The following is a 12,952-nucleotide window of genomic DNA, read 5'->3' on the forward strand; positions in this document are numbered from 1 at the left end:
CTCCTGCTCCAGCTCAGGCTCCCGCTCCATTGTCTGGGAACTGCAGCCGCGGGGCGGGCGGACCTGCGGACTGGCAGGCAGCACCGGGGATTCACCCGGCCGGGAGATGCCGGGCGGACCGTGGCCACCTGAGCCGCCCGCCTAGTCCCCGCCTTCCTTGGGAAGGATGTGCGCCTGGATGGCGGGGCGCGCGGCCGCGGCTCCCCGGGGGCCCTACGGCCCCTGGCTCTGCCTCCTGGTGGCCTTCGCCCTGGACATCGTGAGAGGTCAGCGGGAGGGACAGGGCGGGGCGAGGGGCAGCCGGCCCAAACTGAGGCCGGGGACGAGGGATGCTTGGGAGCCGGGAGTCTACGAGTTCTGGGACGAAGCCCCGAGCCGGGTCGCCCGGCAGCGTGTCCTGAGGGTGGAGAGGTCTCACCCCCGGGATCTGGCCCCCAGCCGCGGGCCTCTGTTGCTTCCCTCACTTGCATAACCTGGCAATTCCTTCCTGGTCCAGGACCAGCACGGTCCCCGGGCTCTCGCGCGTCATCCTCCCACCCTTGCCGAGTCCCCGCACCTTCCGCGAGCTTCCCCTCTAGCCGGGACGTCTAACCTGGTTGCCCCCTGCCCCGCGCGCACCAACTCCCTAATTGGCCGTCCAGAGAGCTGTAGCCCTGAGCCCCCTCTGCGCAGGACCTGAGAGATCCTCATTGCCTTCCCCCTGTGCCAAGGAGCTCTCTGACCTTGGAGTCTCCAGGGGTTGCCCCATCCGTGCCTTCCTGAGTATGGGGATCCCTGGAGGAGGCGCAGAGCCTCCCCTGGACCCCAGGGGGTGGGAGTCAGACTGCCCCTGGCGTGGACTGAGGCTGCTAGGTGGATGATGCCAGAGAGAGCGGGGCGGGGGGGTGGGGGGGTGGGGGTGGCGGGAGGGGGATAGTGAGACATTTTCTGCCCCCGCCCCCCTCCCTCACAAGGGAGCTGAACTCTGAGTGATGGGAGTCCGTGGGAGTAAGGCCACAAGAGCATGTTGTAATTATCCAGGCAGTGGAGTAGACAAGAGGACCAGAAGCCGGGGTCTGACCCCAGGGAGCCACAGTCACTCACCTGTTACACTTGGGGAGGGGGGAGTGAAGCTTCTTACCACAGGGTCTTGAAGGAGGTTGAAACCATCCAGTCCCCCAGCCCAGCAGTGGAACTGAGAGTGAACTGGCTCTAGGGCTCCTTTCAGCCACCTGCTCCCCTCCCTGGGGACCCAGCAGGAGCCCTAATAACCCCTCACACAGAGAGAAGAGGAAAGGCTTGTCACATCTATTATGCAGCAGCAACAACCCCTCCTCCAGACAGTGTGCCACCGGTTTACAAAGCCCTCCCCTGGCTATCCTGTCACCAAATGCTCCTTCTACAGGTGAGGAGCATACTGACCCAAGCTTCTCAAGGCAGAGTTAGGATGTAAATGCAGGTCTCCAGGCTCCCAGAGGGCTTCCCTTGTGGCTCAGCTGGTAAAGAATCCTCCTGCTGTGTGGGAGCCCTGGATTGATCCCTGGGTTGGGAAGATCCCCTGGAGAAGGGAAAGGCTACCCACTCCAGTATTCTGACCTGAAGAATTCCATGGACTATAGTCCATGGGATCGAAAAGAGTCAGACAGGACTGAGGGACTTTCACGTCAGGTTCCCAGGCTCTCCAGGAATGGGGGATTCTGGGAAGAGTGTGACAAGCCCCCTGGTCAACAGACAGGAAAACTAAATCAGAGGAGGCAGCCAGGGTGAGAGGGCAAGCAATCAAGGAGGGCTTCCGAAAGAAGGAGGCAACATTCACTCTTCGCCCTGCAGGAGGAGGGAGGCGAGGACAAGAGACCTACAGTCTAGGGAGTGAAGCCCGCAGGGGCACAGTGGAAAGCAGCCCAGGGTGGAAAGAGGAGGGTGGAGAGACAGGGTGTGTAATGGTGGGTGGCTGGGCTCTTTGACTCCCAACTCTACCACACTCCAGCTATGGAACCTCAGGCCAGTCCCTGAACCTCTCAACTTCATTTTCTACAACCATAAAATGGCATTAATAGTAATCAACCTAGTTCTCAGAGCTATTACAGAACACGGAAGCGTTCACATATGCACAGCATTTAAAATAGTAACTTGCACACAGTTAACTTTCAAAAAATTATTATTAGGGCTAGCTAGTAGTCAGTTGATACAAACCAGATATGCTCTGAGGGGCCCTTTGCCCTTCTGAGTGTTGACTACTTTGACTCTCTCCCCAGGCTTCCGTAAGGTTCCTGCCCCCTACCCCATTCTGGGCTTGTACTCCAATACCCGGTTGGGATGGTGTAGAAAGGAGCAAGTTTGGGAAACCAGTGCAAGGTTGCCATGGTGATAACACAGTGGCAGCAAGGGTGGATGCCCAGCCATCTTGCCAAGGACCCAGGGGCAGAGGAAGGGTCTCTAATTCTACAAAGCTCACCTCGTCACCATCTTTTATTATCACATGGACCCTGTCTGGGGAGGGCTTGGTGTCACACAAATGCCTTGGTGTCAGAGGCAGGTAGGTAGAGGGCAGGAGCGATTCGGGGAAGAGGAGACATTGAGAAGTTCTGCTGGTGGGAGGAAGGCCTGGGTCTGTGGAAGGCAGGAGTGACTCAGAAGCTGGCAGTCAGTCCTGGATGGAGATTCAAATCCCAGCCCCAGTTACCTGTGAAATAGGGAGACTCCCCCTTCCAACATCCTGGGAGAATGGGACTCACAACCCTTTTCTTCCTCCACTGCCCACGACTGCTGTGCCCTGGGACAAAGCTGGGTTCAGCCCCTGCCTGCTCTGAAGCTGCCACCACCTCTACCCCTTCTCCCTCCTTAGTGGACTGTGACCAGGACCCCCTGGACCCAGTCTACCTGCCGGCAGCCCTGGGACTCCTGGATGCCCCTGAGCACTTCCGTGTGCAGCAGGTGGGCCACTACCCCCCTGCCAACTCCTCTCTGGGCTCCCGATCTGAGACCTTTCTGCTCCTGCAGCCCTGGCCCAGGGCCCAGCCACTTCTCCGGGCCTCCTACCCACCCTTCGCCACTCAGCAGGTAAGGAGGCACCACCAGACTCCTGGGCTACCGGGACTCAGAGCTGAGGTCTGCTGTGTGTGGCTCAGGGCCCTTCCACAGTCCTAGCCACGCTCCCCCTTTTCCAGAGGGGGAGAAGTAGACCCATCAAGGCTCTCTCTTACTAGCCTGAGATTTCGCTTCCCCCCACCCCCTGTTTTGTTGAGCACCCCCGTTCTCCCTCCAGGTGGTCCCTCCTCGGGTCACTGAGCCACACCAACGGCCAGTCCCATGGGACGTGAGGGCCGTGTCAGTGGAAGTGGCCGTGACTCCAGCAGAACCCCACGCCCGTGTCCTCTTCCACCTCAGAGGGCAAGATTGGCCCCCAGGGCCTGGCAGCCTGCCCTGTGCCCGGCTCCATGCCACACACCCGGCAGGCACTGCTCACCGAGCCTGCCGCTTCCAGGTGAGTGGGGGCCCCCACTTGGGTTGGCCCTGCTGCTGTCCCTGCCAGAGGGTGATCCCAGAAAAGGAAAGAGAGGGCTCACCACTTCTGGGAGGCCACCACTTTTGGGGGTCACAGACCACCTGATTCCATGTTATTTGGGGCCCCTTGAGGAGTTCAGTCCATTGTACATGACTTTTGGCACGTCACTTAATCTCTCTGAGGCTCAGTTTCTTCATCAGTAAAATGAGATAATAGAAATTCTTACCTCATATGGAGCTGGAATAAAGAAATGAGATGAGGACTTCCCTGGTGGTCCAGTGGTTAAGACTCTGCCCTTCCAATGCGGGAGGCACAGGTCTGATTCTTGGTCAGGGAACTAGGATCCCACATGCTGTGAAGTGTGGTGCAGCCCAAACAAAACAGAAATAGTAATTTTAAAAAAAAGAAAAGAATAAATGAGGTGGATGCAAGAATAGCTTTTGGCCCAATGCCTGGCACAAGAGCAATCCCTCAGCGAGTGTTTATATTATTGCTAGTATTGCTTCTATTGTTGCACTTTCCCCTCTTTGGCAGCCTAGCACGGGATTCCACTGAGGAGAGGTGTTCTGTGGGCTGTGGGTTCTGAGAAGCCTGAGCTGTAGTCAGGGCAGTCCTGGGGCATGATCGGGGGAGGTGTTGAGGCTGGTTCACTTTGGAATAAGAATGTTCCCAAAGGTAGAAAAATGGCCAATGGGAGGTGTTCTAAGACCTAGCCTGTCGTGTCACCAGCTGGCTGTGTCCCCTGCTTGCGTCTCTGGCCCATGCTGGCCCTGTGTCCGTGGACCGCTCCAGCTCTGGGTTTCCCACCAGAGGGTGGGTGCTGGGGCTCCCCTCCCCAACCACTCTGACCATGACTGTTGTGTCTTGGCAGCCATCACTGGGTGCCTGCGTGGTGGAGCTGGAGTTCCCTTCACACTGGTTCTCCCAGGGCTCGGCCACACGGGCAGAGCTGGCCTACACGCTGGAGCCAGCAGCTGAAGGTCCTGGGGGCTGTGGCCCCGGCGGGGAGGAAGACCCTGGGGAGCAGGCCCTCCCAGTGGGCAGTGTGGAGCTGCGCCCAGCGGACCCCCCACAGCACCAAGAGGTGCCCCTGGATGAGGCAGTGACTCTGCGGGTGCCTGACGTGCCTGTGCGGCCCAGCCAGCTCTTCAGCGCCACCCTCCTGCTTCGGCACAACTTCACAGCTGGTGTCCTGACCCTGCGGTGAGCTGCCTGTGTCCCTGGGGATGGGTCAGAGGCAGGGAACTTCTGCAGGAAAACTGGGCAGGTGCCCCCTCTTCATGGGGTCCTTATGGAATCCCTGACCTCTGCAAGACATGGGTCCATCAAACCCCCTCCAGGCTAGGCACTGGTAGTAGGCAGGACTCTGCCATTGGGCAGGACCTTGAACTTGTAATTGGAATTAGGAAGCTCCCCTCCCCCCAGCACTTTTCTGAGACTCCTTGTAGGAGTGCTACATTTGCATGCTACAGCTGTGGGCTAAGGTTGCCCACAATTGTGTCTCCAGGGAGGAGAAACAGGAAGAGGACTTAGAACCTGGGAGGTGCAGTGCCTGGGGGTGGTTAATGCTTGGATGCCCCAGGAGAGGTATTTGCCCCAGTCCTATTCATCTACATCTTTTCCTGCTGGCCACCCTCACCATGGTCCTCAGCCTTTGGACAGAGTTGGTTCCTTCCCATAGAAAGGCCCTCCTTTTCATGTCCCTTTCTTTAGGAAGTCCTCCCCACTCCGCCCCAGCCATTCCCCCACCCCACTGTTACTGCTTGTGTGTGCCCCACCCCTGTGTCTCCCACTCTCTTCTGCTTACTGGCACCATCATTAGATCTTTCCCAGACTCTTAAAAGATGCCAAGCCCTGTGTCTCCACTCTGGAGCTCAGGATAGAGCAAGGCCAGGTTCCCCCCGGCCCTGAGGGATCCCTAGTGGTAGGGAAGGGGGCTGCATGGACATGGACTAGATCATACCATACCCAGCTCTGCAGGGGCAGGGGTTAGAGGGTGGAGGCAGGGGAAATTCATCTTGTCACCAGGAAAGCTTTTTAAAGAAAATGGTATCTGTGTTGCTGGAGGCTTGAAGAATGAGCAGGTGAAAAGAGGAAGGGCAGGGACTTCCCTGGTGGTCCAGTGGCTAAGATTCCATGTTCCCAATGTAGGGGGCCTGGGTTCCATCCCTGGTCAGGGAGCTAGATCTCTCCTGCCACAAGTAAAAGAGATCGCAGGCTGAAACTAAAGATTCCACATGCTGCAATGAAGATCGAAGATCCTGCATGCTACAGTCCAGAACCCGCTGTGCTGTGCTTAGTCGCTCAGTCCTGTCTGACTGTTTGCAACCCCATGAACTATATAGCCCGCCAGACTCCTCTGTCCATGGGGATTCTCCAGGCAAGAATACTGGAGTGGGTTGCCATGCCCTCCTCCAGGGGATCTTCCCAACCTAGGGATTGAATCCAGGTCTCCCACATTGCGGGCAGATTCTTTACCATCTGAGCCACCAGGGAAGCCCAGCTAAGATCCAGTGCAGCATAAATAAATAAATATTTTTTAAAAAAAGAATTAAGGAAGGAAGGGCAGACTAGGCTGAAGGCACAGCCTGAGCAAAGGCTGAGAGGCAGGAAGGGGCATGGTGGATGTGTACTTTGGGAGCAGCTGAAGCTAAGGGCGCAATGAAGAGGTGTTACAACTGAAGAAGAAACTGGACCGACCAACCCTGGAGGGCCTCAGATGCCAGGTTAAGACTTGACCTTGTGGACCGTGGGGAGTCATAAGCGCTCTGTGAATGAGGAGAGCTGTGTGACAGACAGGACCTGCATGGAGATGGGTCCCCCTGGGTTGGAGGGTGGTGACGAGAAGATTCAGACCAGAGCTCCTTATCTTCCTGCTCCAATCCAGCCCGCACTTCAACATACACCACCCCACCCCTGACAAATTGTACCTATGTCCCCTCCTCCAGGATCAAGGTAAAGAAGGGGCTGCACGTGATGGCTGCCCGCCTGGCCCAGCCCACCCACTGGACTGCCAAGCTGGACCGCTTCAAGGGCTCCAAGCACCACACCACGCTCATTACCTGCCATAGAGTCGGGCCAGTGGAGCCAAATTCCAGGTGGATACTTTCTTTCCATGAGGGGTAGTGTGGGGGAGGGATGGTCTTAGAGTGCAAGTGGGCAGATTTATGGGGCTGGAGGGGAGGAGGCTGCCATGTGGCCCTCTGTATTCGCATGTAGTCAGGCACAAGAGCAGTCTCCTTCAAGGAAGCAGCACAAAACAGATATCTTTCCTTCACTCAGCTACTGTTTATCCATCTTTTGGCACATGCCAGGTACAGTGTCTGTGAGTCTTATTCCAGGTGACATCAACCTGTCCTGGCCACCCAGTCACAGTCCTCACAGCCACTACCCCATCTCCCACTCCCACTACGTGTGTCCATTTTTCCAGGCTGTTAATACTGCTAGCAAGCACTCAGATTCTCTTTGTTCTGGCCAGCAGCCCCCTTGAACTGTCCGAGTTCCTGTGGGTGGACTTTTTGGTGGAGAATGGCACTAGTGGGGGTGTGGCGGTCACTCGCCCTGTCACCTGGCAGCTGGAGTACCCAGGCCAGGCCCCCGAAGCAGAGAAGGACAAAATGGTGTGGGAGATCCTGGTGTCGGAGCGGGACATAAGAGCCCTCGTCCCACTGGCCAAGGTAAGGGGTCCGCAGCTCTTCCTGGCCAGGCTGGGGGCATGAGAGGTGGAGAGCTTGGGGCTGAGCCTCTCCTGCACCCCCAGGCTGAGGAGCTTGTGAACACGGCACCGTTGACTGGAGTGCCGCGGCATGTCCCTGTGCGCCTTGTCACCGTGGACAGTGGCGGAGCTCTGGTGGAGGTGACAGAGCACATCGGCTGTGAGTCGGCCAACACACAGGTCCTGCAGGTGAGTGGCATGTGGGGGCTGTGCCTGCTTGATGCACACACAGCGTTCCTCCTTCCCCAATCAGGTCCCCAAGAGACCAGCTTCTTTTTCTTTACTTCAATGTTTTGGCCACGCTGCATAGCATGTTGGATCTTAGTTCCCTGACCAGGAACTGAACCTGTGGCCCCTGCATTGGCAGCATGGAGTGTTAACCACTGGATCACCAAGGGAGTCCCAGAGAGCAGCTTCTTCTTGATACCAGTGACCTCATGAGGGGAACCACAGCTTTGGTCCCACCAACTCTCTCCAGAGTCAAGTGGGAGCTGTACCACCCCAAAGCCCCCAACTCAGGCATTTTCCCATTCATTACTGCATTGGCAGATGAACTGACATGGGAGGGTTAAGAGCATGTACTTTACAGTGGGAAAGTTTTCGTTTGAAACCCATCTTTGTTATCAACTAGCTTTGTAACTGTGGGCAAGTCTCAACCTCTCTGAGCCTCCGTTTCCTAAGTTTTAAAATGAAAATATATTTTAAGGATGTTGTAAGAATTAAAAGCACTTTAAGAGGGACTTCCTGGGCAGCCTAGTGGGTAAGACTTCTCTTTGCAATGCAGGGGGTGTGGGTTTGATCCCTGGTCAGGGAGCCAAGATCCCACATGCCTCCCGGCCAAAAAACCAAAATATAAAACAGAAGCAGGATTATAACAAATTCAATAAAAACTTTAAAATGGTCCACATCAAAAGAGGAAAAAAAAAAAAAAAAGGCACTCTAGGACTGTATTCAGCAAATCAGGGGCTGAAACACCAGCAGCTCCTGCTGTTACATTTGTTGTTGTTATTCAGTCGCTCAGTCATGTCCAACTCTCTGCCACCCCATGGGCTGTAGCACATTGGGCTTCCCTGTCCTTCACTATCTCCCAGAGTTCGCTCACTCATGTCTATTGAATCAGTGATGCCATCCAACCATCTCATCCTCTGTTGTAGAATGATAAAATAATGACAACTATCATTATTGGAGCCTTGAAATAATCTGTGAGGTTAAAAAAAAAAAAAAAAAGGCAGGGCAACGTTCCCCAATCAAAGTTCTAAGTGGGGGAAACCCAGAGGCTTTACTTCCTAAATCCTGGCTGCCTGAGTGAAGGTGTCCTTTGCTACCTATGCCAGGTAGCGTTATGTAAATGGTTCCTACCTGAGAGTCCTTGGGTGGATAGGCCTGCCTTGCCCTCAGCCTTTCTCTACCACAGCACTAATGAATGAGGAGCCAAACTTGTGCATTCAAACCCTTACCAACTGGGGTAAAGATTTTGTTGTATGCAAAATGCCAGTTTCCCCAACAGCCCCAGGTAAACTCAGGGAAGGGCGGTACCTCCCTGGGCAATGGATCTTGGCTGCATGGGAAAATCTCAGGGAAGCCATACCTTATTAGTAGAATACAGAATGAATTTCAGCCTTACTCTTTCTTACCGGCAGGAGTCAGGAATACTCTCTGGTCTGCATCTGTCCGCTGTGGCTAAGCCCACCCCCTGCCCTCTGCCCTTCCACAGGTGTCCGAAGCCTGTGACGCTGTGTTTGTGTCTGGCAAGGAGAGCCGGGGCGCTCGGGGGGTGCGGGTGGATTTCTGGTGGCGCCGGCTGCGGGCCTCCCTGCGGATGACCGTGTGGGCCCCGCTGCTGCCCCTGCGCATCGAAGTGACTGACACCACCCTCGAGCAGGTCCGAGGCTGGAGGGTACCCGGCCCAGCGGAAGGGTGAGTGGAGCCCTGGGGCTGGCTGACCTTGGCGAAGTCCCTCTGGGACTGCGCGTGCGGGGAGCGGGGCGGGATACCGCCATAAACCCGAATTGGAGTGTGAAAAACTGCCCTGTGGTCTGCGGTGTCTTCTGCCCCTGCATGGCCTTCACACAGCCTCTGACAGCTGTTTATAACTGCTGACCTCCACTCCTCTCCTCCTTCCCTGCCTCTTTAATAGTACATATCACTTCTAATATACCACGTGGTCAGGTTAATCTTGTTTGTGGTCTGACTATCCCCCTCCGCACTCCTTCCCTCGAAGGTGAGGGCTTTGTCTATTTCGTTCCCTGCTGTGTCCTCAAGATAGCACCTAGCTCAGTAAGTATTAAGGGAATCCCCCCAGAGCCCAAGGGTGAGGGGGCCTCAGGCCTCAGGAATCTGTCCTCGCAGGCCCTCTAGAGATGGAGCACTCGTAGGTCTCCTCCAATAACAGAGCGTCCCTCGCCTCAGTTCAGTTCAGTTGCTCAGTCGTGTCCTACTCTTTGCAGTCCCATGGACTGCAGCACACTGGGCCTCCCTGTCCATCACCAGTTCCTGGAGTTTACTCAAACTCATGTCCATTGAGCTGGTGATGCCATCCAACGGTCTCACCCTCTGTCGTCCCCTTCTCCTACTGCCCCCAACCCCTCCCAGCATCAGGGTCTTTTCAAGTGAGTCAGTTCTTCGCATCAAGTGGCCAAAATATTGAGTTTCAGCTTCAACATCAGTCCTTCCAATGAATATTCAGGACTGATTTCCTTTAGGATGGACTGGTTGGATCTCCTTGCAGTCCAAGGGACTCTCAAGAGTCTTCTCCAACACCACAGTTCAAAAGCATCAATTCGTTGGTGCTCAGCTTTCTTTATAGTCCAACTCTTACATCCATACATGACTACTGGAAAAGCCGTAGCCTTGACTAGATGGACCTTTGTTGGCAAAGTAATATCTCTGCTTTTTAATATGCTGTCTAGGTTGGTCATAACTTTTCTTCCAAGGAGTAAGCATCTTTTAATTTCATGGATGCAGTCACCATCTGCGGTGATTTTGGAACCCCCCAAAATAAAGTCTGTCATTGTTTCCCTCGCCTCACGCATAGTCAAAGAGTTCCAGTTAGGAGCCAGAGGGGACTGGAGCGCGGCGTCAGCAGGTGGAAGGACCTGACCACTGAGGCGCGACTGTGGGCGGGGCTTGGATAACCTGCCCCCCCCACCTGGAGGCGGGGCCTCTCGTGGGCGGGGCCCTCGGCCAGCGAGGGGGCGGGGCCCGCGCTGACGCCCCACCCCCGGGCCGCCCTTTCCCTCAGGGCGCCGGAGCCGGAGGCTGCGGGGGTAGAGGAGGCGGAGCGGCGCGCCCGCGGCTGCCGCCTGCTGTACCAGCGTGCGGGCGTGCGCTTCCTCGTCCCCTTCGCGGCCCATCCGCTGGACGGCGGCCGCCGCCTCACCCATCTGCTCGGCCCGGACTGGCTGCTGGACGTGTCCCACCTCGTGGCGCCGCACGCTCGCGTGCAAGACCCGCGCGTAGCCTCGCTGGAGGGAGGCCGGGTCCTGGTGGGCAGGGAGCCCGGTGTCACCTCCATCGAGGTGAGCAGACGCCCCGAAAAGGGGGCGTCCCAGAATATTAATGGGCAGGTGCGAAGAGTGTCAGAAAGGCCCAGAGTGCACCTGGGGAAGTATGAGCCCGGGGGACGGGGCATTGGGTCAAACGGGGGTGAAGTCCTCAAAGTACGAAGGGTGGGGGTCGGGTGTGTGGGGGCCAGGTCTTGAGAGAGGAGGAAACTGTCCCTTAGGAGTGGGATTGTGGTCCAGGTATGTATAGGGTGTGTGGTTGGGGTGCAGAAAGTGGGAAAGCTGCCTGCCTCATAAACCAGATCCCTCCGTAGGGGTGCTGGGCTCTTAGAGGGGAGAGGCTGTCTGTGGATGATAACTCTCCCCCACTTCCAACTCCCTCTCACCCTCAGGTGCACTCCCCATTGTCTGACTCCATCCTCGGGGAGCAGGCACTGGCCGTGACGGATGACAAGGTCTCGGTGCTGGAGCTGCGAGTGCAGCCGGTGATGGGCATCTCACTGGCCCTAAGCAGGGGCACTGCCCACCCTGGGGAGGTCACAGCCACGTGCTGGGCGCAGTCCGCCCTTCCCGCCCCAAAGCAGGTGACACGCTGTGGGGTCAGGGGGTTGAGGTCGACATCTCCAGCTGGGGGTTGATAACCAGAGGGATGGGAGGTACCTCCACCCTTCACCTTAGGGTTTTCAGGATGAGGACGGACTCCCTGTAAGGTAGTGAGCACTCTGCGGCTGGCGGTGATCAAGCAGTGGCTGGCAGGAGTGTGGCAGTGGGAGGTTATTAGAGGGCTCTAACTGAGGACCCTCCCGGTGACTCAGACCCCGGGCCACGTAGCAAACAGGTGATTGACGCATGTCCCCTCTCTCCCTGTGTCTTGTCCCTCTCTGCCTGTGTCTGTTTTCTCTCTGGTCTCTTCTCCTCCTCCGTGTGGCCTGTGTCCGTGGGAGTGGTCTCTGTGTGCATGCGTGCGTGCGTGCCCTCGCATGTCTCTGCCCGTGTCTGTGTGCCCCGCAGGAGGTGGCCCTCTCCCTGTGGCTGTCCTTTTCTGACCACACCCTGGCCCCTGCCGAGCTCTACGACCACCATGACTTGGGACTGTCCGTCTCGGCCGAGGAGCCTGGTGCCGTGCTGCCAGCTGAGGAGCAGGGTGCCCAACTCCGGGTGGTGGTGAGTGGGGCAGGCACTGAGGGGCTGCCCCTGCACGTGGCTCTGCACCCCCCGGAGCCCTGCCGCCGTGGCCGCCACCGTGTGCCCCTGGCCTCCGGCACTGCCTGGCTGGGGCTGCCCCCTGCTCCCACCTCAGCCCCTGCCCTCCCATCCAGCCCAGCTCGGAGCTCATCGCCAGCCCCAGGGGCCAGCGTGGGTGGAGGACAGTGGGCAGCAGGCAGCGTGGGGGGCAGTGGGGATGTGAGGGGCAAGTTCGAGCAGACAGAGGAGGAAGCTGGGAAGGAGGAGGCAGAAGCTAGGGAGGAGGAGGAGGAGGAAGGAGAGGAGGAGATGGTCCCCGCCCCTCAGCGGGTCACCGACCTAGAGCTGGGCATGTATGCCCTTCTGGGCATCTTCTGTCTGGCCATCCTCATCTTCCTGGTCAATGGCGTGGTCTTCGTGCTGCGCTACCAGCGCAAGGAGCCTCCTGACGGTGCCATTGACCCTGCCTCCCCCCAGCCCCACAACTGGGTCTGGCTGGGCACTGACCAGGAGGAACTGAGTCGCCAGCTGGACCGGCAGTCCCCTGGCCCACCCAAGGGGGAGGGGGGCTGCCCCTGTGAGAGTGGGGGAGGGGGGGAGGCCCTGACCCTGGCCCAGGCTCAGGCCCCTGCTGGGGGCACCACCAGCTCCTCGGGCACCCTGGCCAGGAAGGAAGCCGGGGGGCGGAGGAAGCGCGTGGAGTTTGTGACGTTTGCGCCAGCGCCCCCGGCCCAGCTGCCCGAGGAGCCGGTGGGGGCTCCGGCCGTGCAGTCCATCCTGGTGGCGGGAGAGGAGGACATCCGCTGGGTGTGTGAGGACATGGGGCTGAAGGACCCTGAGGAGCTGCGCAGCTACATGGAGCGGATCCGGGGCAGCTCCTGACCCTCCCAGCCTGCCTGGCCCGGCGCCGTGGGCCTCCAGCCCGGGCAGCCTCCCGCTCATCTTCTGGTGCTTGTTGATCTGAGTCCCTGCCTAGTCCCTCGACGGGACTCCCACCCAGGCCCCCTCTACCCTGCCCCTTGTCATGGACCGTGGTCATGAGGAAGGGCTCGTGGCCCTTATTTA

At 57.9% G+C, this 12,952-nt stretch overlaps 1 protein-coding gene across 1 annotated transcript; it reads left to right on the forward strand.

The window, feature by feature from the left end:
* The first annotated feature begins 95 nt into the window (after positions 1-95).
* TMEM132A (transmembrane protein 132A) lies at positions 96-12,949 on the forward strand. Its single transcript, XM_052662068.1, has 11 exons — positions 96-266; positions 2,825-3,039; positions 3,245-3,463; positions 4,356-4,687; positions 6,433-6,582; positions 6,966-7,161; positions 7,245-7,388; positions 8,914-9,116; positions 10,441-10,717; positions 11,095-11,286; positions 11,714-12,949. Exons 1-11 carry the CDS (start codon positions 167-169, stop codon positions 12,767-12,769), a joined length of 3,084 nt encoding a protein of 1,027 aa, XP_052518028.1. The 5' UTR covers positions 96-166; the 3' UTR covers positions 12,770-12,949.
* The last annotated feature ends 3 nt before the right edge of the window (positions 12,950-12,952 follow it).

This window comes from Budorcas taxicolor, chromosome 25 (genome assembly GCF_023091745.1).
Source record: "Budorcas taxicolor isolate Tak-1 chromosome 25, Takin1.1, whole genome shotgun sequence".
NCBI classification, from domain to species: Eukaryota; Metazoa; Chordata; class Mammalia; order Artiodactyla; family Bovidae; genus Budorcas; species Budorcas taxicolor.

Bases quoted from the DNA above. Each gene is read 5' to 3' on its own strand.
- TMEM132A (XM_052662068.1), top strand. From the start codon at position 167: ATGTGCGCCTGGATGGCGGGGCGCGCGGCCGCGGCTCCCCGGGGGCCC. The intron at 267-2,824 runs GTCAGCGGGAGG...CTCCCTCCTTAG, and splicing joins CGCCCTGGACATCGTGAGAG to TGGACTGTGACCAGGACCCC. The intron at 4,688-6,432 runs GTGAGCTGCCTG...CCCCTCCTCCAG, and splicing joins GCTGGTGTCCTGACCCTGCG to GATCAAGGTAAAGAAGGGGC.